General features: G+C 42.2%; 2 protein-coding genes across 8 annotated transcripts in view; one reads left to right on the forward strand and one right to left on the reverse strand.

Annotated features, from left to right (window-relative positions):
* idua (alpha-L-iduronidase) overlaps positions 1-4,900 on the reverse strand; it is a 46,836-nt gene extending 41,936 nt beyond the window's left edge. The window contains exons 1-2 of one of the 5 annotated variants that reach the window (XM_007907699.2): positions 4,786-4,900; positions 1,516-1,656 (exon numbers count right to left, since the gene is read on the reverse strand). Coding sequence is in view for 1 of the 5 variants with exons in the window: in XM_042339449.1 (XP_042195383.1) it covers positions 1,516-1,667 (152 nt within the window). In the remaining 4 variants the exon portion in view is untranslated. Of the gene's footprint in view, positions 1-1,515; positions 1,711-4,785 lie in introns of those variants that run through there. The other 4 variants (XM_042339458.1, XM_007907701.2, XM_042339449.1 and 1 more) reach the window with 4 other exon arrangements.
* Positions 4,901-5,768: 868 nt separating this feature from the next.
* On the forward strand, positions 5,769-24,095 carry LOC103187948 (protein regulator of cytokinesis 1-like). 3 transcript variants are annotated; one of them, XM_007907696.2, is made up of 14 exons: positions 5,769-5,914; positions 7,126-7,258; positions 8,793-8,915; positions 10,263-10,496; positions 12,272-12,442; positions 12,553-12,702; positions 12,932-13,079; positions 13,720-13,856; positions 14,627-14,722; positions 16,121-16,264; positions 16,707-16,784; positions 19,773-19,853; positions 22,804-22,959; positions 23,724-24,095. In XM_007907696.2, exons 1-14 carry the CDS (start codon positions 5,901-5,903, stop codon positions 23,784-23,786), a joined length of 1,728 nt encoding a protein of 575 aa, XP_007905887.1. In that variant the 5' UTR covers positions 5,769-5,900; the 3' UTR covers positions 23,787-24,095.
* The last annotated feature ends 1,413 nt before the right edge of the window (positions 24,096-25,508 follow it).

Consider the following 25,508-nt stretch of genomic DNA (forward strand, 5'->3'; position numbering starts at 1 on the left):
ATAGATACCAGCTAATGTAGCAGTTTTCGGTACCTGCATTGAGTAACCATTCTTTATGTGTGAGTCTCGAAAATGAGTATTCACACCCTTCTCATTCATACATGCACTTTTCACCAGGTTTCACTTCATAGTATTTAGGAGGATGCCCTTGCCATTCTTCAGTAACTCAAAACTGGTAAACAACAATAAAATTTATAAAGCACCCCTCACACAGGTTAGCATCCCAGAAGCTTGAAGCGAATTATACTACTTCTATGACTACTTCAGCTGACTAATCCATGTCCCTCAATCAGCCTTGAATTGAATAACTGATTTATTTGAGATACTGGTGGTCAGGACAAATAGTCTGGAATCGTTAAAGATCATGGGATGTTTAAACTTATCCATCTTTCAAAGTCCAGATGTGGAAGGTTGTCCACGCACAACCGTCTGACTCAGAAATGGGAGTTCTACCAACTAACTCGGGCTGACACACCACTAAAAAAAGGCTCTTCAAATGGATGGACTTTGATAATGAGAATAATTAAACACCTTGAGTGACTGATAAAAAGGTTCTCTTTTATCCCTGTCCTTCCACTGGTAAAACAATATGGATGTGAATTGTAGAATACAAGCGCCATGTATTTGATGCTGATTATTTTGAATATCCACATATCTGAATTGAATAAGCTGATTCAAAGTGACGTGGACCTCTGATGTTGCGGGTTGTGTGGGGGGATGGGGAGAGGGTAAAGTTGGACAGGAATGTGAATCACCCACCCAGTGTCACTAGGAACTGACAACAAGTGTTCATTCAGCAATTTGGTCCAAGCACAACATATTGTTTAAAAACAGACTGTAGAGCAAGTCAGAGAATAAATCAGGGTGAGAAAGAAGAAACGTCAGAGAAGAATAGTGAAATTCAGAGACAGTGAAAGATAGGTTAGAGGAAACAAAATAATCTGAGATAGAGAGTAAGAAAGAACCAAAGAGGGAGAAAAGGTAAGGGAGAGGGCTGAATAGTGTACACTTGCAGTATATACCCATCACTCAGGATAGCGTCTTAGAGCATCTGGAACAGCATGTACTATAATGACCATATAATTCCTGAAATTAGAAGATTTTGGTTAGCACTGCAGCTAATTTGCATTTTCTGTGATGACCCACTATCTGCAGTGTTTCTATATCCACAAAACTCAAGCACTGCAGATAATGGGCTCTCAACCCTAATCCAAGATTAATGCTAGATTAACCACAGCTGCAGGAAAATATCACAAACAACAACAACAAGATTCCATTTATAAAGCGCCTTTCACGTCAGGAGGACGTCCCAAGGCGCTGCACAGTTGGGTCATGACCCGAGCAGGGGGGAAATGGTCAGGGGGAGGGAAGGGAGGGAGCGAGGAGGGGGGAAATGGTCAGGGTGAGGGGAGGGAAGGGAGGGAGCGAGGAGGGGGAAGAGAGTCGAGAGGGGAGCTGAAGGCACAAAAACATTTCATGTACATTTTATATGCATTTTCAATATTGTAGACTCACTTGGCTGTGATCAACTCCAATAGCCAGTGAATGCGAACTTGCTCGATACCATTATGAGGGACTGAGGCAATATATGCGAGGTTAATCTGCTGATCCCTACTCAAGTCAAACACATCTGCTTTGTTGTGCGGCAAAGGAGGACTGTAAAACATTTATAAAAGGCAACAATAAAAATGACAAATAAAATGACACAGGAAAATGTTAATAAAATTTATAATAGCAAAGGACTGTGAATTTGTTTTAATCTGAATTGATTTATTGAATTATGAGTTATTGTTTGCCTAATATCGCAAACAATAAAGTGCCGGACTCCTATTCAGATTCTAATGTTTATCACTTCCAACTAACAGTAATTGACCTGTAGTATATTCTCATTAGTGAGGCGAAAATTCTCACCAAAGACCTTATTGAGCACTGCAAATGTCAGGAAGGAAAAAGTAGCACTTTCAATTGTACTGGGTGTAATGCGTCTGTTGTCTGACCACTGCACAATACACTTAACATTAATCCTTGATTGTATTTAATATAACACCTTACCACATCTCAAAGTGCTTCACAGGATATACTGTAATGTGGTGTGACTATGTATTTCAACCTTCCTGAATGATGGAAGCATAACAGTTTTCCCTTCAGAAAGAAAGCCAAACTTAATTTATAGTTAATATTTTCAAAAAACATAGTAAACATGCAACAGTCAAAACAATATATAAAACTATTTTTTGACTTTATGAAGGAGTCTGTTAGAAATAGTACATAGAAAAAAATAAAATTGAGGAGGGAGTCGCTTCACATTTTAAGATTAATTACAATTGTATGTTACAAATTTGAAGGTGCAAAAGGCTGCAATACCCAATATGCATCTACCTCACATACAAACGTTTCACAGAAATTTTTTCCCATTCATCAACATATTTCCTTTTAGCAATGAGTACCGAAGTACCTAACAACACAGTTGTCAAAATGCACTGGACAGGCTTTTGTTGGTGGATTTGGGAGTTGTGCTCACAAAATGTATTGGTCTACTTTGGGATTTGATTTGCCATCTCCAGCTGACAATCCAGTATGCCCCTGACATGTGCATAACAGAGTTTGATTGCTGACAATGTTAGCATCCATTTTGCACTGAGCACCTTTATAATTTCCAAACAACAAACATTACTCTCACGAACTTGCAGCTCATACTCTTCAAATTTATGCAAGCATGGTATGTCCCTCCAAAGAGCGAAGGTACATTCCATTCAGCTGATATTACATATTTACATATTCAGCTGATAATAAATAGAATGTATTTATTATCAGCTGAATATGTCATTTATAGGTCATTCGACCCAACTTGTCAGTGCCGGTGTTTATACTCAAGTCTCCAACTACTCCTTACTCCATCCACAACATCCCTTCTCCCTCATATGTATATCTAGCAATTCTCTTAAATGCATCTAATCTGATTCAACCAACACTCATTCGGACGAGTTCCACAATCTCACTGCCCTCTGAGTGAAGTAACTCCTCCTAAATTCTTTTTAATTTAGAGTCCTCCCACCCTCCCCCCTGCCATCTTATGTACGTGTTCATATCTCCGTCTGGTTTGGATACTCTTTTGAGCATCGTGATGGGATCGAGAAACCTGTTTGACCAAAAGTGAATTGCTTTGTTACAACTTCTCTGCTTGACATGTTCTTGATGTTAGTGTCAATGACAATTACATTTACACAGAGCCTTTCGCTTCTGGAGTGACGGGCTCAATGCACTTCACACAGCTCACTGAGCACCCGTGTTGGTGCGGGTGGGGTGTAATTACGGCTCGTCAGGTGAGGCGAGTGTGGCACTGTCTGACCTAGAAGTTCCATGTCTCGGAGCAGGATTGCCAGACCAGTGAGCAGGAACTGAGCGCATTGGGCAAGTCAGCACAGGAGCAAGGTCAAGACAATTGCGCGTGCATGAAGTGCCTGTTGCCAAGATAATCTGGTTCATGGTTTACCTCTCCTGTCAAAAAGGTCACCAGCTGCCAATGTTACCAGATTGGGAGGGTGCAAGCATGTTTTTGTTGGTATTGTGTGTGGATAAAAAACAGCTTTTTTTATGCCTAATTTTTAAAATTTAAACCTCCAAAAAGTTTTTTTGGTTTGTCTTGCGGACGTTTTCTTACGAGTTTCAAAAGCACTGACTTGAATTGTCCACTCTGCTGCCCCTAAAGGAAGCAAAGCATAACATTGGGTTGCAAATGGACTTTGGGCTTCAAACAAAGTTTAATTTCTGGCCAAACCCCTGGTTTGGTTTGGCAAACTCACAGATTACCTCATCTGCCAAAAAGGTCACCAGCTGCCATTGGGGTGGAGGAAAGGGGGGGAGGGAAGGGCAGAAACTCAACATAAAACTTGATTGAACTCACAGTAAAACTCACATAAGCCATATCGGTTGGGACCTTAGTGAGATGTTGGGATCGTATCTACAACAAGATTACATTTGTATATTTAATATGATTTATGCAAAGCGTGAGTCCTGTCAAACTTGCATTGAATATAAACTCTTGAAGGGGACTCGGGAGATGTAGGATTTAGCCCATTATATGATTCATACAGATCATACTTATGTGCTGATTGCTGTGTGCAATTCTCACTCGACCTCTACTGGCTCCCTATCCTTCAGAGGATCGTCCTCACCTACAAAGCCCTCCATGGCCTCGCCCCGCCCTACCTCTGCGACCTCCTAACCCCCTACCAACCCGCCCGCTCCCTCCCTCCCTCCGCTCAGCCGGCTCCGGCCTGCTCCACGTCCCCCGACCCACCCGCCCCACCATTTGGCGGGAGAGCCTTCCAGCCACTCTGCTCCCAACCTCCGGAAGTGCCTCAGCGGCCTCCTCCGCGGTTTGGACGCGTCACTCCGCCTCGCCCCCCCCTCCTTAGCCTCCTTCAAGTCCCGCCTCAAGACCCTCCTCTTCGACCATGCCATCGGCCATCGGCCACCCCCCCCTTCCCCTTCCCCTCCCCCGCCCGGGTCTGAAATGCTGTACTCCATTCAGCGCCTTGGGACGTCCTCCCGACGTGAAAGGCGCTATACAAATGCAATGCTGTTGTTGTTGTTGTTGCTGCTGCAAACGGCTGCCGCGTTTCGCCTACAACATCGTCGCTATTTTTGCGACGTCCTGAAGCCGTGATGAGGCGCTGCACCGAGTGCAAGGCCGACCCTAACACACGACGGTGTATTGCGGCATCTCGTTATATGTCAGTGCGGCGAGTTTTACTGCGTGGCGTTGAACAAAAGAGCACCCACCAAAATCCTGTGCTCCTCCAGAAGTGCCTCAGCGGCCTCCTCCGCGGTTTGGACGCGTCCACGACGATGGAGTAAGAACGGGAAGATGCCGGCGGCTGCGGCAGGGCGGCGGCGGAGGAGGAGGAGGAGGAGCCGCCGGCGCTTCCCTGCAGGGGCAGCAGCACACACTGCAGCACGGCGCCCAACGCAGCGGCCAGGCCGGCCTTCATGGCCGAGCGAAGAGGCGGCTCGGCGGTGCGCTGTGGAAAATAAGAGGGGCAAAAGGGGACCGGCTCGCCTCCAACTGTCAACCGTCACCCACGGCCACGTGACCGCTCTCCCCCCCCCCCTCCAGCCGAAGCCGCCCTGGTCACGTGATCGGGGGGGCGGGGGGGGAGTGTGTGTGCGCGTGCGCGTGTGTGTGTCGGGGGTGGTTCTGCCGGAAATTACAATCCATTTGTGGACCCCCGAAAAAGTAGCCCCCGACGTCAACGCGTTGCCTCCGTGGGGTAGCGGAGCGGCCGATTTTAGGTGGGTTTCAGTGCTTTCTTTTTCAAACTGGGTAACATTAGGTCTTCTTCGATGCAAAAAAAAAGAACCCCCCCACACACACACACACACACCCACACCAAACACGTTTTGCAGCTTGAAATCATTTTTAAAAAGTATTAAAAATTAGGCACCCGCCCAAAGCCAGTTTTTTTTTCACTCTCAATCACAGCTAAAGACACAACAACAACAAATTGCACGTGAGAGGCTCTGTCTTAAAAGAAAGTCTCGCGCGAAACGGGTGCGGCCGCGGTGCTCCCGCCTTTGACCAATGACAAGCGCAGGTTTCGCCGGAACGCTTTCTCTGATTGGCCGAGCTCCAACCCCCCCCCCCCTCCGTGCCTTGCTCCGCCCTCCCAAATCCGCCTATCGTCAACGCGCAATGACGCACAGCGCGCCCCTGGTTGGTCCAGAGCGTCTCGGGCTCTGCCCAATGATAGGCGGCGCTCGCGGCGGCTCTGGCAGATTTAAACCCAGTGTCAGTTGGGTGAGTCGGTTGGTGGGTGGTTGAGTGAGTGGTAGTGTCGTCCGGTCTGTGAAGGCCTCAGTTTAATCATCGTCTCTGCGAGAAAGACGGGAAGCAAAACATGTCGAGGCGAAGGTGAGGCGGTTGTCCTGGGCATCAAATGGGTTCTCGTCCGTGTAGTGTTGGGGGAGAGGAGGAGAAAGCCTCGGAGGAGCTCTGGTTTTCGTCTCTTGGTTCCCCCCTGTGGTTTAGGCCGGGGGTTTGGTCAAATGGCGGCCCCTCTAAAGCCAATTAAACTTGGCAGTCAGTCTGCTGTTTGTTCGCCCTTTTTACACAGACAGTGCTCGTGCGGCCCTGTGTGTTTGCACTGAGTGCCACAACTTAACAGTCTGACGCCGGGAGACGTCCTTCCGACGTGAAAAGCACTAATAATAATAATCCTTGCATTTGATATAGTGCTTTTCACGTCGGGAGGACGTCCCAAAGCTCTTCACAGAACACACTGTAAAGTGAATTGACTGTATATTTGTGGGCAAACGCGGCAGCCAATTGCGCACAGTAATGTCCCACAAACAGTCGTGGATTGAAAATGACCAATTTATTATTGTTTTTGGTTTTGGAGGGATTATTATTAGGCTCTGTGTGGAGTAAGGAAACTTGCCCAAGGTTTCGCCCTCTGCCTGGAATTGAACCCAAGTCTCTCGCTTGCAAGGCGAGTGCTCTAACCACTGAGCTACAGGACTCCACTATATACTGCAGGTGCAATGTGTTGTGCACAGCAACATCCCACGCCCACAGGGAGAAATGATGCATCCTTTTGTGGGATTTTGTGCATTTGGGACATTTGCTGTGCAAATTGGCAGCTGTGTGTCTTATGACTACGAAATACACAATGACTGCTTTACAGTAAGTACTGTGAAGCCTTTGAAATCCTCCCCCAGTGTCGAAGACGATGCACTAAGTACCAACATTATGAAATGCAAGGATCCACCTGAACAAGCAAGTGGACCTCTCGGTTTAGAGTTTTCTCCTGAAGGATTACATCTCTGACAATACAGTGCTCCTCCATTACTGTCAACTATAAACCTAAAGCCTATTTTTTTAAGTTGTCATAACTTTTTATTTTCCTGCATGATATCAATTATATTTGGCGTGTCGTTTCAGATATTTTATGTGGAAGATGCTAAAGCACTATGTAAATGCGGATTTTGTTTCTCTTCGCCCACCCTGCCCAATGCATTACAGTGCAAACCTTTCAGTGGTGTATGTTCCCTGCTGGTTGCTCAGTTCCATATGTGTGTGGTGTATCGTACTGAATTATTGCAGTAAATTTCTTTTCATTTTAGTGGCGTTCTCGCTTCTTCATTGGTCCAACTTCTCAATCATGCTCTGACGAAACTCCAGGATCTGTGGGATTCCATTGGCATTCAGGAAGATATGAGGGTCCAGCGGATGGAATCTGTGAATAACTATATAGAGGTAGTTGCTTTCTCAAATGTTGTGTGAAACTTGTTCCACACCTTTCTGTAGAATGTCCGAGATAACTATTTGTTTGAATTAAAAATCTGTCAAATGGCAATAATTGTGATTTTGTTATTGCTTGAATTTAAATGATTTGAAATCTAAATTGAGTTAAGTAATCTGGCAAAGGAGCTTTCATGCTGCTTGGTTCACATGTGACAGCAGCTTTATTGTGATTGACTCATCAACAAGCAGTAAAATGCTGTCTAGCAAACCTCTAACCTACTTGGCCTCTGGGTGTCTCCTCTGCTTCAGATAATTAGTAATTATTAATTACTGTCACACTTGCATATGCCAAATACCTGAAGACTTTGAGTATAATGTTTTTCCTTCCTTTACCCCTCTTTCTCTTCTCTTCCTCCCCCTGATCAATGGCTGAGAGCAAGCCATCTGAGGTTAAGTTTGAAAACTGCTCTTAAGTGCCTAACATAGGTGAAGGGCCAATAAGGTTCCAGGCATGTGAAGGACATATGTCCCCAACCGCACATGCTGGATGATTCCTTGCCACATGCAATTAGCAGGTTCTCTCCTCCATCAAAGTACAAGCTTGAGTGTCTTTGCAGGAGACCCTGCTTAAACCCAGTATGAAGTGCATTGGTTTAAGGAAAAGGGCAAGCAAGAGGAATTGTTATAATCTTGTATTTGATATAGCACCCATTATGTCATCAAGACATCTCAGAGCACTTCACAGGATATGGTGTAAAGTGGTGACTTTTTTTGTGTGGACAATTTATAACCGAAGGAAGGAGTTTTAGAACATTTATAGCACAAATGGAAACTAACTTTAGAGAGCTAAGCAATCTTCGAGAGTAGAGGTGTAGCAAGGTAACAATGTGATACAGTGGAAGCTGTAGTCTTTCATTTCAATATTATATAATACAAACTATCTACTGGGATCAATTTGCTAATATGTTAAGATTCCTCAATCCATTTGATTAACAATAATAATCCTTGCATTTGATATAGTACCTTATCATGTCTTCGAGATGCTTCAAAACACTTCACAGAATATACTGCAAAGTGAATTGACTCTATATTTTATGGGCAAAATGCGGCAGCCAATTGTACACAGCCGTGTCCCACAAACAGTCGTAGATTGAAGTGACCAATTTATTATGATTATTTTTTTTGAAGGAAGTATTACCCCCAGAAAAGCCATCCGCCAATCGACTAACAACCAGGTTCCTACTTATTGCTAGGTAAACAGACGTGTGGAGTAAGGAAACTTGCCCAACATTTTGCCCTGCTGGAAATTGAACCCAGGTCACTCACTTGCGAGGTGAGTGCGCCCCCCTCCGAGCCACAGGACTCCACACTTGGAGAACTTATTAGTGAGTTTCTGTTGTATCTGTTTTTGCTGCTTAGCATTTAACCACTCGTGGGCAGTGAGTCGAACACAACATACATTTAAAATGTGTCCTGGGTAACTGGACAATGCTTGGAAACTTAATGGGTTTGGCATTGGCTCTCTAAAGTTTGGCATTTCTCCTAGAATCTTCTGGAACAAATGATTCATGAAGAAGAATTTATGAAAGGGCAACTAGAAGAGAGCATTGAGAATTCGCAAAAGGAATTAAAGATACTATGCTCTGAGCTTGAACGAGATCCATATGAGGTAATGTTAGTTAAGAACTTGCAATATATGCTGTCTGACTTAAACTTAACTAGTCTGTTTCATTAGATATGCGCCTGATGTCTGAAGTGATTGCCAAGTAACCATCTGTCAGGAAACATTTATTTTTCCCCCAAAAGTTGAGTGGCTCCTTGTGCAGGTCAGCACCTGTCCTGCAAGACAATATGGAATTACACTGTCTTCACAGAACTTCAGTCTGTGTAGGAAGAGATTGATTTACGATGTGGTATTGAAGTGACATTTTCTTGCTATTTCTTTTTTGGGGGTGAATTTGACTTCTTTGGTTTTAGCATAAATGTTTGGACCAAAAGGTACTCCTGGGCAATACCCCTTTAAAATGAAATAATCCTCTGGTCCTCCAGCACTTTGACTGAAAGTAAATAAAGCAGAGATGTCCTGATAACTCATTTGGTAATTGCCTTGAGTGAAACCAAGCCACACAGATCAGGAAGGTCAAGGGATTGATCCCTGGTCTATGCTGATAAATTATGTTTGGATGTGAGGAAAGTCAGGGTTTCCAGTCCTCCATCCATGTCCCCTGCTGAGAAATATTTGTGTAGATCTGTGAGACAAGGGTTGGACTTGGCTGTGATGCCCCATAATCAAAGAGATGTTCTCAACACTAGCTGTCTAGACTCATAATTGGAGAATGATTGACTTCTGCAGAACTGTAGCCAAGTTGAGTCTGCCTTCAGAAGCAAGAATGGAAGGAACTAATTTACTTTCAATTATTTCTACTAGTGTAATTTAGCTTCCTAGATCAATAACCCACTAGGCATGTTGGTGCTTGCCTTGGTTGCTGTAGTGTATCAGACAAGAAGCGATCTTCCTGGGGTCCTACTAATTAAATCATCATGGGCTAGACATGCTGCTGACTTTCTGGGATAAGGTTTCACAGGGTCAGTTTCTTTATTTTGATTTCATTTAACTACTTAATGGGTAAAAGGTTAACAGCTTTGTTAGCATTGAACACAATTTGTTTTCAGCATAGGTGGCTGGGCTTGAGCTGAAAATGCGCACAAGTAGTTTGCACACCTCAAAATTGTGCTAATAGTGCTTGAATATATGAAGAATAAGGTAGCTCAACAACAACAAAATTACATTTGTATAGTGCCTTTCACGTCGGGAGGATGTTCCAAGGTGCTGGACAGTCAGAGTTTCGGACCCGAGCTGAGGGTTGGGATCGGGGAGGGTGGAGGGCAGGTGGGGAAGCAGGGTGATGAAAGGCATGGTCGAAGAGGAGTAAGAATATAATGCTTTGTGAAATGTATATTGACTGGAATCTTGACCTGTCAGCGTTTGAGGCTAAAACTAATGTCTAATTGGCAGGTTGATGAGAATATTACTATACTTCAGCTGGAAAAAGAGCTTCGAAATAAGCTTGAAATTTTAACTAAAGAGAAGAATGTCCGCCTGGAAGAGTGCAAAAGCCTTCAAGATGAAGATCAAGCTATATGCACTGATATCTGCAAAACGCCATACTACATTCCCACTGGCAAAGTTCCTTCTTTCCAACAAGTAAAGGAGCTTAAGGAGCACATAATGTACATCTCCAAAGAAAAGGTGTTCTTTATACATTTGTTTATAATCTTGCATTTAATACTCTTTCACATCAGGAGGATGTCAAAGTGATTCACCAGATTTACTGTGAAGTGACTGTTTTGTAGATTAATGTGGCAGCAAATGTATACAGCAGTTTCCCACAGATGGTTGTAAAGTGAATGGCCATATTTATCTTGAAGATTGTACATCAGGAAAAATTTCCTTCTCTTTCGAATAGTACCATAGGATCTTTAACGTCCATCTGAACAGATGGGTAGGACTTCAGTTTAGCATCTCGTCCAAAGGATGACACCTCTGACAATCTAGCACAGCACCAGGACTTCACTGGAGTATCAGGCTAGACCAGTGGTGGACCAACAAAAACATTTTTCTTGATTTATATCATAAAATACAATCAAGGAAAAACAAAACAATTTAGAACAGACTTTTTGAAGCCATAGGTTGGTCACCACTGGGCTAGACAATTCCAAATCCTGTCGTGTGAGTTTGAACCCACATCCTACTAACTCCAAGCGACCTAGTTTGTAATCTCTGGGACATAAAGGGCCTGAATGTAATCCTGGTGATATACTCTTGTTGCTGCTATGTAAATTTGGGGAGTTTTTTTGGGGAGGGGGTGTGAGCAACTAAAACCTGCTCAAAGTGACACCTGTTACTTTACCTGCTTAACATGAGCACTTTTGTAAGTCGTGTAATTGGATTACAATATCTGACCAGTTGTCTAATTTCCTTTGAGGGCTATGAAATAGTAATACTGCTGTTTAGGACTAGTGATTAATGCTTGCAGACAAATCACCTCCTACCTTTCTGTTGATCACTGCCTCATCTGGATCACTCTACACTTTTATGACTTCTGCTTTGAATGATATCCATTTTTTAAACTTCAGTCTTGCCTTTATCATTTGGCTTATGTGTTTCCAGTTTGGGGGTTATTTTTAGAATTATTTCCTTTGCTAAAAGATTTTGTACACTTCAAACTATTATACTACAAGTATAATCCTTGGTATGGCAGTCACATACCATAGGTGATCACCTTGCTTCTGGAATCCCGCTTTTACGTTTTAGACCTTGGCAAGGATGTGGCATCATGCTTGACTTTCTGGAATTAAGGCTTGAAAACAATTGTGAACTGTTGGTTTTAAACAACCAATGCTGCATGTGAGAATATGGATGAATCAACGCTGTTAACTTGCATTTTAAAACAACCTTTACCAAAAGTCTATTACCTGTTTCTTTGGAGTAGGGGTGTGGTGATAACTGATTTTCCTGATGTCCTAGTAAATAAAACTAGTAATTAATTTCATGGCTGTGTGGGACATTGATGTACACAAATCAGCTACTGCATTTACCTGTAAATACAGTTGCAGCACTTTACATAAATGATTTATCCTTAATCATTTGACAGGTACTGATGCAGCATTCTATAAATGCAAGTTGTTGTCTTATTACATTGTCAAGACAAGTATGTATCGTCTGCTTTGTTTGAGTTTCGAATTGCAGATTGTGGGCCTAGTGAACTGTTTGGGGTGAGAGTTTAACTTGTCATGTGTAACTAAGCAGTGCTGCTGCACTTTGCATACATCACTCCATATCCATCAAGCCTGTTTCAGGCCCATTCATTCTGCCAATGTTGGTACTGATACTTGTCCAGCAGTCTTAACTATACAACTTTTTTTTTTTTTTCTTGACTGAGTAGTGCATTACGAGTTCTATTTCACTTCTTGCAGCTGGTTACAATGTGGGATTTGTTAGTTGACGTATGTTATTTCCTTTAGGAACGTCGGCAAGATATTTTCCTTGGGCTCAAACAAAAAATCATAAAGCTATTTGAGGATCTAGGTTGTTCTCCTGATACTACACTTGAAAATGATGCAGTCCTTGAGACGGCTAATCTCTTTTATCTCTCTGATGGGAACATTAAAGCACTTGAAGTGTTGCTTGAACAGGTCAGAAAATCTGCTGAACTATATTTTGATGAGTTTTCAGAGGCTAAATTGTATTGTGAAGTGGCACGGTTAAATTGTGTAATGTTTGCATCACTTGTTTTCAACCGCAGCTGAAGCTCCGAAAGGAAGAGTTGCTTGCTACACAGGAGACTCTGAAAAAACAAATGAAGCTTCTGTGGTCTTTACTGCAAATCCCTATAGAGGAGCAGAAAGACTTTGTCTTGCCTGAACAAGGTTCGATACTTGATATAAATCGAGCGGTTAGTATCGAATTCATATTGTGAACTTTAAAAACAAAAGGATTGTGTTTAAGTTAACTTTGAAGCAAAACTGGCTGGAAATGGAAGATCTGTTGTTTTCTTGTTTTTTTTTTGTTGAACTGCTAGCTTGAATGCTTGTACCCACTAACTAGGTTTCTACCTGCAATTCTGATATTGATGTGCAGTTTTGAGTTTTCTTTGCTTTACTGAAGCTGTCTTTCTATTATAGTTAGAACATGAGGTTGAACGACTTGAGCAAGTGAAAGCCAAGAACATTAAGCAGGTTATCACTGGCATCCGCCAAGAGCTACACAATTACTGGGACAAGTGTTTCTGCAGTCAGAAACAAAAGACAAGCTTTGCCGCACTCTCTGATGGTAATGACCGTTCCCTATTTCAGTATGTTTTTGACCACAGCAACAAATTACATTTCTTTAGCGCCGTTCACGTCCGGAGGATGTCCTAAGACGCTGGGCCGTCGGGGATTTGGAACAGAGCAGGAGGTTGAGATCCGGGGGGGGGGGGAGTGGAGGATAGGGGTAGGAGATTGGCCGAATGCACAGTCGAAGAAGATGGTCTTGAGACCTGTTTTGAAGCAGGCGCGCAAGCAAGACTAAGGGACTGGGATGGAATTCCAAAGGGTGGGGGCAGTGAATCTGAAGGCCCGACTGCTGATGGTGGGGTGGTCTGGGCGGGGATGTGAAGCAGGCCAGAGGGAGAGGACAAGTTGGTATGGGGTTAGCAGGTCACAGATGTAGGAAGGAGTAAGGCCGTGGAGGGCCTTAAAGGCGAGGATGTGGATTTTGAACTCTATCTTCTGGGGGAGCCAGTGAAGCCTGGATGATCTGTAACTTGTGGAGGGAAGAGTTGGGAAGGCTGACAAGCAGGGATCTGGTGTAGTCAAACCTGAATGCAATAAACTATGAAACTAGTAAAAGCAAAGGAAATGTGAAAAAGATGTGGATGTTTAATAGTTTTTTTAAAAAATTCAATTCATGTTAAATGACTTCCATACAGATCACTTCACAGAAGAACTACTGAAAGAACATGATGAAGAGCTGCTGAAAATGTCACTTTATCATCAGAAGTACAAGAATATGTTTGAAAATGTTGAAAAATGGGAGCAGAAATGGAAGCAGTTTCTAGAATTGGAGGTATAAGATTGCTAGCTCAGCTTTCTCATTGTTTTTAAATGCTTTCATTTTACAGTGTCACTATTAGTGGTATGTGCTATAATCAATCTGTCCTTGACATTCTCTCTATAAAAGGCTTACTATTATTTAGATCCAGTATTGGGTAATTTGGTTTGATCCTTATTTAGTTTTATCATCTGAGGCTCAAACTTGCAAGACAAATCTGCGTAACCTGGAAAAAAATGAAACTCATTTTGTAGGTTACAATGTTTAAGATATTATGTGGGCTATTGTTCTCAAACTTCTATGAATTCTTTCCACTGCTTTGTCTTGATCGTTCAGTTGCTGCTTCTGAAGAAAAATGACTTATTTATTTGCTTCAGTTTATTCTTTTTTGTCTCTTGTTCATTGTTAGAATCCCAAACTACTTACTGTGCCTTAATTCATACAGCACTTCATGACTGGAACTTGTCTTTTCTCGCCCATACATAATGTATGCTTAACTTTCTGATGTGCTTTGTGTTTTTTATTGCACTTAACTGTCGTGGTCTCCTGCACTGTGCACCTTGAAACGTCGCCCAATTTCTTGATCATGTAATTTGCCTTGGACAATTGACAGTCAGTAGGAAAAGTGTGAATGATCTGTAGTTTGATACATCTTGTTTTGAAAGTTTTGAAATTGATTTAAGCCAGAAGCTTCAGTGTCCCAAGGTCATTTATCTTTTTGAGATCACCATGGATCTTGTTTGAATATTTGGACTGCAGAAATAGCCATGTTTCTCCTTCTGTAGAAGAAGGCGTCAGACCGAAACAGATATGCTAATCGAGGTGGAACTCTACTGAAAGAAGAGAAGGAGCGGAATCAACTTCAGAGAAAGCTGCCAAAGGTGAACACTATCTGAGGAATTTCTCTTTGCTATGTACACTTACAATAGCCTATGTACACTTACCGTACCTCTAGCTGTCCTTCCTCCCCCACATCCTGTCCATGACCGCCTTCTTCCACCTCCGCCACATTTCCCGCCTCTGACCGTACCTTACCTCAAATGCAGCCGAAACCCTTGTGCACGCGCTCGTCACCTCACCTCACTCCCCAATCCACCATCCGGTGCTCCACTCGACTGGTACCAGCCCCCTGCTCGTCCCTTGCACCCTCTACCCCACCATCTGAGATCGCGCTTTCAACCACTGCACCCCAAACTCTGAACACTCTCCCTCAATCCCTCCGCCTTGGCCCATCTCTTCCCTCTTTCAAGTCCTGCCTGAAAACTTTCCTCTTCAACCATGCTTACGGCCACCTCCCCACCAGCTCGGAGTCAGGCTCAGCCACTGTTAAGTGCTCTGAGACGCTGCCCTGTGTGGAGGGCGCTATATTAGTGCACGTTGTTGTTGAGTGAGGAATTCAATTGAAGATCAATATTTGTCATGGGATATTGAACCAGAAGGGAGTTCGAAAATAATCCTTGCATTTGGTTTAGTGCCTTTCATGTTGGGAGGATATCCCATAGTGTTTCACAGGATTTAATGTGACGTTAAGCAACATTGACTATTGTTCAGTTTTCACGAGAGGGTGCTACAACATTCAACTTATTGTGAGCTTTGGGACTTGACATTAATAATAACCCTTGCATTTGATATAGCGCTTTTCACGTCGGGAGGACGTCCCAAAGCGCTTCACAGAACACACTGTAAAGTGAATTGACTGTATATTAGTGGGATCATTACCTTGTGTCAAATTACTATACACAAATAATAATCATTGCATTTGATATATCTCCTTATCATGTCTTTGAAGAAAATTGACTATTTTGTGGGCGACACGCAGCAGCCAATTGTGCACAGTTTTGTCCCACAAACAATTGTGGATTGAGTGACCAATTTATTATTTTTTGGAAGGAATTATTACCCCTGGAAAAGCGATCTGCCAATCACTGGGTTCCTACTTACTGCTAGGCGTGTGGAGTCAGGAAACGTGCCCAAAGTTTTGGCCTGCACAGGAATCGAACCCAGGTCTCGCTTGCGAGTCGAGTGCTCTAACCACTGAGCTACAGGATTCCACATGAAAGTACATGAATTGCTGCCCTTAGTAATAGTTTCTTAAACCATTTGCATCCTTTCTTTCTCTTTGTGCCAATAGGTGTCTGGACCCATTATTATATTGTAAATTCTATGTGTGGCATTGTAATCTCCAAGTTCATATCTGGTCTTAAACAACTCAGTTTTAATTGCATCACATTTCTCCTATGCTTCCATTTCTCTAATTTTATTTAAATCTTGAATTTCAGATGGAGGAAGAACTGAAAGTATGCATTGAAAAATGGGAAGAAGAACAAGGCTGCCCCTTCCTGGTTAATGGTAAAAGGTTTATTGATTATATCGCTGAGCAGTGGGAACAATATAGAATAAAGAGAGAGAAAAGGCAAGGACCGGTAAGTAGATGATTTGAATATTAACGGATTCTCTTCAGTGAAGCCAACTTCTTTATGTGATGTTCAGTTGAATATTTTCCAGCCCAAACACATTTGAATGATCTATAGGCTTAAATTATTTATAATCCTACTTTTATATTTTAAAATATCTCTAATGAGCAGCGCTGAAACTAGCTGGTTTTCAGTCAACTCCTTGGTCTTCATAGAATGTTGCATGACAGAAATATGTCATTGGCTGATTCCAGTCTGCACAAAATCTCCATGAACCACATGATATAATCCCACTCTCCTACACACTTTCCCCCATACTTTAATAGGACAAAATATTAACATAAATATGTTTGTAAACAGATACCTGAGGTTTGTTTGAATATAAGCTCTAAAGGATTGTTTGCTGCTTTTGGTGTCTGCATAATTTTTTTCTTTCCAATGTGAAAAGAAGGAAAGTGGAGTTTCAAGCAAACCATCTCTAAAACGGCCTCTGGGTGGATTTAGTACTCCGAGCAACAAAATCAGAAGAGTAAGTCAAACTGTTTTGTTTCAGTGCTATTTCTAGAACCCCTCGGATGCTTATCCCTTTCTCAGACTTCAAATGCATGTTCTTGTAACCGATAGTTATAGAATTGCTATTGTCCCTATAGTTATTTAATAGCACTCTCGTCTCAGAGTTGGAAGGTTATAGGTTCAAGTCTCACATCAGGACTTGGAACTCAATGTCTAAGTTCACACTGCAGCACAGTACTGAGGTGTGCTGCATTGTTGCCTTGCTTCGGGTGAGATGTTAAACTGAGGCCCTCTCTGCCTGTTCAGGTGGATGTTAAAGATCTCGTCCATGATTCAAAAAGAAGGGAGTTTCTCCCTGTCCTGACTAACAGTCTGCAAAATAAAATAAGTCATTCTTTCCATAGTTGGCAGTTGTGCTTTTGTGCAAATTGACTGCTGTGTTCACCCACCATAGTCACTCCACTTATAATGTATGTATTACGTGAAGTGCTTTGGGACTGCTTCCCGATGTGAAAGGTACAATACCAAATGCAGTAACTAGTATAGTTGACTTGATGAGAAAGGGCTGATGAAAATTGGTCTCTTCTTAAAAGGAAGTTATACCGGGTAAGATTCTAAACTTCATTTTGAACGGGCATGGTGGTATAATAATTTAGTCACTCAGTCTACGACTGTTTGTGGGACACTGCTGTGCGCAATTAGCTACCGTGTTACAGTCTATTCTGTGAAGCGCTTTGAGATGTCGAGAAGACGTGAAAAGTGCTATATCAAATGCAAGGATTATTATTATTATAACCTCCCTCTCCTTTCCAACATCCTTGAACAAGTCATTGCTTCGCTCTTCTCCCGCCACTCTATACGAACCGCTCCAATCGTGTTTCAGTGCTGACCACAGCCCTGGTCAAAGTGACAAATGAAATTCTGTCCATCTGTTGCCTCTTGCTCCTTGACCTCTCTGCTGCCTTTGATACAGTTGACCACTGTATCTTCCTCCACCACCTCTCTCACCTCAACCTTCATGGAATGGTTCAGATACTTCCTCTCGCACAGTCTCCACTTTGTCTCCATAAACTGCTTCTCCTCCAGCCCCTGCACAGTCTTGTGCAGTGTTCCTCAGGGCTCTGTCCTCGGTCCTCTCTTCAACTTGTACATGCTCCTTCTTGGTGACATCATCCGCAGACTTGGGGTCAACTTCCAAGGATGGTATGCAGATGACACCCAACTCTGTCTACCTTCACTCTTGACTCCAGGACCACTCCAGGACATCGAGTCCTGGATGAGAGCTAACTTTCTGCAGCTGAACATCAATAAGACCGAGGCCCTCCTGATTGGCTCCTGTCAGTGCCTCCACACCTCAGGCACTGACAGTATCACCATCCAGGGATGCACATTCCACCTCACTGAGCCAATCCGGAACTTTGGTGTCTTGATTAACCCTCAACTGTCCTTTCTACCTCACATCCGTGCCATGACTCACTCTGGCTTTCCTCCACCTCATTTCCAGGCTCCGCCACTACCTCGCCCCTCAGGTCGCCGAAACCCTCATCACATCTAGGCTTGACTATACCAACTCCCTGCTTGTCGGCCTTCCCAACTCTTCCCTCCAAAATCTGAAGATCATCCAGGACTCTGCAACTCGTATCCTCTCCTGCACCGGGCTCTGTGACCCTATCACCCCCACCATCGCCCAGCTCCCCATCCCCCAGAACGATAGAGGTCAAAATCCTTGTCCTTGCTTTCAAGGCCCTCCGCGGCCTTGCTCCTTCCTATGTCTGATCTGCTGACCCCATATTAACCTGTCCGCTCCTACCACTCAGCAGATTCTGGCTGGCTCTACCTCCGCCGCCTGGCCAATCGCACCATTGGCAGTCAGGCCTTAAGCCTCTCTGCCCTCACCCATTGGAACTCCATCCCACATTCTCTTCACCATGCTCCCTACTCACCTCTTCCAAGGCACGTTTCAAGACCCTCCTCCTCAACTGCACCTTTGGCCACCCTCCTATCTGCCCTCCACCCTCTCTGATCCCAAACCCCTGCTCGAGTCCAAATCCCTGACTGTCCAGCTCCTTGGGCTGCCCTCCCAACGTGAAAGACGCCATACACATGTAATGTTGTATTGTAAAATCCCTTGAAGCACTTTGAGATATCTCTGATAAGGTACTATACCAAGTGTAAGTTTTAAAAGTGAAGTCTTCTAGTAGTGGGTGGCAAAAATGGTAGCTAATAGCCACACAAGATAACCCTGAAAAATACTACTTGGTGAGACAGATTCCTGAGGGAATGATTGGCAGTTAGCTTAGTTCAATTGGTATTACTTCAACTCTTGGTCAGAAGACCTTCAATTCCTGGATCAGGGACTTCAAACTTGTGGTCAGCTGACAGTAGTGCAACGTTGAGAACGCTACATTTCTGGATTGCCTTTCTTTGGATGTGATATAAAACCAATCTCTTTTTTGGTGGATGGTAAAGATTCAGTGATATTATTTGAAGCTTGCCCCACGAATAGTTTGCAGGTGAATGACCAGCTAAGTGAAAGACTGCTGGGCTTTATACTTTTTATATTNAAAAAAACTCCATTCTCTTTTCAAATCTTTAGCATCCACCTGAAAAGGCAGCTGGGATCTATTTGCTATCTTGTCTTGACATGTACTTTACCTCTAAATGTTATTAATTTCAAGATGTGTACTTTGTATTCAAATTGCTTCAAGTTCCCCTTTGACAAGCAAAACTAGCTTACAAAGCTAAAAGATAGCCTTAATAAACTAATTTTGTGCTCACTAATTTATGTGAGCCAGCATATTCATAACTGGTACGTTAACTCGATATTGATCTGATAAATCTCTCCTATTTAATTTTTAATTTGGATGCTAATGCTCAAGTTACATTAGGTGGCATTTTTTTTGACAGTTAACTTGATTGAACTAGCTATACATGAGTTAGTTGTATCTTTGTTCTATTCGAAAAGCAGTTTTATTTCATTCTCTTTAAATGCTTTCTCTTCCAGCTTGATGGAGCCTCTTCGGTGAGCGGTGGCTCCAACGTTTCCAGTGTCCATGTAGGCAAACCGCCTCTTTCTGGTCGGAAGGTCGGTGTTCTGTCTTAAGAACTCTGGTCCAAGTTCTTAAGACGCATGTGTATTTGGAGGGTGGGGTGGGGAATGCATAGTCTTCAAATTAAAGGATTTTATTTGTCACCTATAGCTGTGTTTAGGGAATCCTGAACAAATTTCCTTTAATACACTCAGTGTTGCAATGCATATTCAATATTTGTGTTTCTCTTTGGATTGAAATAGGGCTCCAGTACACAGGCTGTTAAAAATGGTTTCCTTTGCAGCATCTGTTTCATTCTGAGCTTGACTGCTGGATCCATGTGTTAATCTGTGATGGCAAACTATTCAATTAAAGAAGCATCACTTCAGTCAGAGACGGGAGAAGTTGTAATGGAGGATAAGGACATGGCAGAGTCCCTAAATGGGTACTTTGCACCTGTCTTCACCCTAGAAGACACAACAAGTCTGCCAACAATAGAGATGAACCAAGGGGCTAAGGACAGGGAGCAACTTAGGGAAATTTTCATTGGTAGAGAATTGGTGCTAGGGAAACTGTTAGCACTAAAAAATGACAAATCCCCTGGTCCGGATGGCTTGCATCCCAGGGTTTTAAAAGAGGTAGCTTATGAGATAGTGGAGGCCTTATGTCTGATCTTCCAAAATTCCTTGGATTCTGGAACAGTCTCCATGGATTGGAAGATCGCAAATGTCACACCACTATTCAAAAAAGGTGGAAAGGAAAAGATGGGGAACTATAGGCCAGTTAACCTTACATCAGTGATAGGAAAAATTTTAGAATCATTGATTAAGGATGTGGTAGTGCGGTATTTAGGGGAGCACAATATAATTAGGCCAAGTCAACATGGCTTTACAAAAGGGAATTCATGTTTGACAAATCTCATAGTTTTTTGAGGATATTTTGAGTAAACTAGATAAGGGTGAATCAGTGGATGTGGTCTATTTGGACTTCCAGAAGGCATTTGATAAGGTGCCACATTAAAGGTTAGTCCAAAAGATAGGGGCCCATGGAATTGGGGAGAGCATATTAATGTGGATTGGGGAATGGTTAATGGGTAGGAAACAAAGAGTAGGGATAAACGGGTCCTTTTCAGATTGGCGGGATGTGACTAGTGGAGTGCCACAAGGATCAGTCCTTGGGCCTCAGCTACTTACCATCTACATCAACGATCTAGATGAGGACATCAAAGTTAATATATCCAAATTTGCGGATGACACAAAACTAGGAAGTGTCAACACAGAGGATGACATTAAAAAAATGCAGCACGACATAGATAGGTTAGGTGATTGGGCAGGTAGGTGGCAGATGAAGTATAATGTAGGGAAGTGCGAAGTCATCCACCTAGGTAGCAAAAACAGTAGAGCGGGTTATTTTTTAGAAGGGGAGAGATTGGAATGTGTTAGCGTCCAGAGGGACTTGGGTGTCCTTGTACACCAATCACAGAAAGTTAGTCTGCAGGTGCAGCAGCAATTAGGAAGGCGAACGGTATGTTAGCATTCATTATGAAAGGATTAGAGTATAAGAGTAGGGAAGTCTTGCTGCAACTGTATAGGGCCCTGGTGAGACCACACCTGGAATACTGTGTGCAGTTTTGGTCTCCTTATTTAAGGAAGGATGTACTTGCCTTGGAGGGGGTGCAGCGTAGATTTACTTGGTTAGCACCAGGGATGAAGGGGTTGAGTTATGAGGATAGGCTGACCAATTTGGGCCTATATTCTCTAGAAAATAGAAGAATTAGAGAGGATCTTATAGAAACCTATAAGATCATCAAAGGGCACGATAGAGTAGATAGTGGGAGATTGTTTCCCCTGGTTGGAGAAACTAAAACCAGGGGTCACAACCTTAAAATCAGAGGCAGCCCTTTCGCACTGAGTTGAGGAAGAACTTCTTCACTCAAAGGGTGGTGAATGTATGGAACTCACTACCCCAAAGGGCTGTTGACGCTCAGTCCTTGAACATATTCAAGACTGAGATAGATATTTCTTATTGCAAAAGGGATTAAGAGGTATGGGGATAAGGCAGGGTTAGGTTATTAGCTGGAGTTAGATTAGGAGATCAGCCATGATTGAATGGCGGGGCAGGCTCGAAGGGCCAAATGGCTTACTCCTGCTCCTAAATGTTATGTTATTTCCTTTCGTCATCCCTGTTATTCTGTCAAATGGCATCTTCCTCCCTAAAATAAAATTTATCTAGATTTGTCATTTTTAACATATATTTAACAGTGGTGTCTCAAATTAGGCCTTTACTTTATCTCCTCAAGTGCATTTGTAATATCCTTACTAGTTTGTGGAACCTCAAACTTCAGGAATATTAGCACAAAAACTATACTGTCACTCATCTGGCTTCCCATTGAACTTAAAATGAACTTTACAAAATAAGATGGATTGAGTTCCCTTTGCTTTTAAACTGATTATGCTATTTACTATACTCAGCAAAGCAATATGGTTTCCATTGAGCATTACCTGCATTAGTTAGATTTTTTTGCAACTCATTATCTCAGCTGCTTCCTCAAAGGTTTCATAACAGTAGGATGTGGTCCTGCAAGAATGTTTCCTATGTTTAGTGAAACCTATGGGTTTCAGTGACACAAACAAAATTGGTTTGAAATGTTAAGATTGTTTGGGAAGTTAATTGACAAATTGATTTGCAGAGTTTTTTTTCCTTCTGCTTTGTGGCCATTTGTGTTTCTTTATTTTGCCTTGTGATAGAAAGTCAGCAGTCACCACCGTATATCCAAAGGTGGGATTAGAATGAGAGCAGAAATTAGACTTTTGAAGCACAAATGAGATTGAAATTCATCATTGAAGAATTTTAGAATGGCTTATTGAGCCCTTTGTAGTGATAAATATATTGTATTCATTAAATGTTTCTAATTTTAGAGTCCTGAAACAAGCCGATCAAGTATTTGAACATTGTAATTTTTAAAAAAATAAGATGGATTTTAGAGTTTTGACTGTTTCCATTTAGACTCCATGTGTCAGCAAATTGCCAGATCTATTGCAGAGACCAGCTCTACAAGACCATAAACAGGTTAAAACACACATCAGTGTGGCACCTTCACCCAGGACACCTCAGCCACTCAGTACATTGAACCGCTTGGTTACCAGCTATTCAGAGTTTTCGGTAAATAACCGTTATAAGAAATCCTTATTTGATGCATCAACATTCACATTGGGAGGATATCTCAAAATGCTTCACAGGGTTTACCATAAACTGGAGTGATTGTATTTTGTTGAACACTTTTTAAAATGTGTCTATGTTCTAATACTATAGTCTGGCTAGAACTAACCTTAAACAGTTTAAACTTCATTCTGGCATTTTGAGTAATGCTACAATGTGAGGTTCAGTCTTGATTCTCCAAAGCTAAACAAAATGGTGTGCTCTATGAAGACTGGTATGGCACAGAAGGAATTACAGATACCCTTAAGAAATTAACTGCCAAATAAATTAACATTTATTGGTTGTATATTAAGATCGTCATTTGGGCTAATTATATAATTATGGGTAATGTAATTCCTTCTTACTTATATGCAACTCATAATCCACTCCAAAAATTCATTACCTTGCTTCTCATCTCATTGTTAATGGGACATTGCTGGCAACAATTAGCTGCCAGGGTTCCTGACATAACAAATACTTGATTTTAAATTAATTCATTTTTTTTTTGAAGCACTGCAATATTCTTTCATGATAAGTGTGTGTACAAATTACTAATTCGGTTAACCATATTGCAGAGGGATGGGGTGCAAGAAATGGTCTACTTAGACATTCTAATTTAGTATATTGAAGGCTGTTTGAATCTACAGTATTTCTGCCTTTATAAAACATTTAAGAGTCAGGTTGTGATCTCTGTGGCTAATTTCTGACCATAATTTTTTATCTTTCAGCGTGATCTCAACAAAAAATCAAGCAGTGAACAACTAAATTCAACAACTGTTGAAAATAACTGAGGTCTTTGGTTTACTGAGTTGTACTTGGCTCATTGACACTTAAGCAACATCGAGTTGTTTGGCTTATTTGTGAGACTATTTTTAAATCATGGTGAAGCACATGTTGCTGTCTCATCGTGAATTTGTATGAAAGCAAGTTGTATATCCAAAGTTATATTTAAACCTTTAACTGCTCATATGAGCAGTGGGTGTTTTTGAAATGGTGATTGATTTTTTAAAGGTCTCTTGTGTAAGTGTCTTGTGATGCAAGAAAATGGAAACGTCTGTTACTATTCATAATTTCTCTAATAAAATCTTCTAATTACTTGATCTAGTTGCCTAGCAAAGTTCATGTATATGAAATTGCTCACTCAATAGAATTGTATCTGGATCCATTTTTAAATGATTTATCCAGGTTTGATTTTCCAAGTTAAATATCTAAAATCTTTTACTGATCTCATAAACTGGAAAATGGAGCTTCCTTGTTGACTGGACAGTAGGGGGATGTTTCATTGTTAGAAGTGCCTTTTTTTTTTGAATGAGATGTTAAATTTAGGTTCTAATTGCCTGTTTAGGATGTTTGCCCTCTGTGGCTTCTATATTGGTCTGCCAGCGTCCTGGAGCACTTGACAGTCTTGACAATGAGCTGGGGGAGAGGGGATGGAAGCACGATCATAAAGGAAGGTTTTCAGCTGGGATTTGAAGACTGAGGGATTGAGGGAGAGAATTCCAGAATTTTGGGGTATAGTGGCTGAATGCATGGCCACTGATGGTGGAACGAAGGGCAAGCTGGAGGCAGCCGAGCAGTGGGTAAGCAGGTCGCATAGGTGGTGTGATGCGAGGGTATGAAGGGATTTGAAAATGAGTGAGACAATCTTTCAAACGATCCGTTCGGTGATTGGGATCCAGTGGAGCCTCGCAAGGACTAGTATGATGGGGGTACATAGTTTTGTGCAGGTGAGTATCTGGGTGGCAGTTTTGAACAAATTGTGTTGTGTGGTGCTGGGGAGACCAGCCAGGAAATGACTACGGTGTGGATGAGGGTTTCAGCTGCGTCAGTTTCGAGATATGGATGGAGTCGGGCAATGTGGCTGAGGTGGAAAATGGCGATCTGTACCTTTGTCTATATAATGGTGTCTATATGGCTGTCTACCGTTGGTCTCCACTGACACTTGGTTCTCAAGTGCTTGTTGCCCAATCTGAATTTTAACAACTTTAAAGAGTGTATAACAGTTTGACTCAGTAAGTACTATTCTCTCAGATATTTGGGTTTAAAGCCCATAGCCAAAGGGTCAAAATTCCAATAATATATGCCCCCCAAGAGAAACCAATGCATGTAATAAGGCTGGTGAACAATTCATTGGAAAAGTTAAAGATACTATGATACTATTTAAAATGAGAAGAATTTCTCTGATTCTGCTGGCCAACAATTTCCCAATCACTGCAGGGATGTTGTGGGACATTGCTGTGCTCAAATTAGCAGTTGGTCTACAAATGGTCACTAAATGTAACAATTACTGTAAAGTGCTTTGAAACATTGACATTATTGGTACAGTGTCTTGGGACATCCCCCAACATGAAAGGTGCGAACACAAATGTAATTTTGTATTGTACAATATGAAATACAAACATTATTGTCCCCATATACAGGTCAACCACCAAGATTAAGCACTTAAATCCTGGCATGGAGTTTAAACCCACAACCTGCTGTTCCAAAGAGAAGGAATCTTGGATAAATCACAT

This window comes from Callorhinchus milii, unplaced genomic scaffold (assembly GCF_018977255.1).
Source record: "Callorhinchus milii isolate IMCB2004 unplaced genomic scaffold, IMCB_Cmil_1.0 Scaffold1, whole genome shotgun sequence".
NCBI classification, from domain to species: domain Eukaryota; kingdom Metazoa; phylum Chordata; class Chondrichthyes; order Chimaeriformes; family Callorhinchidae; genus Callorhinchus; species Callorhinchus milii.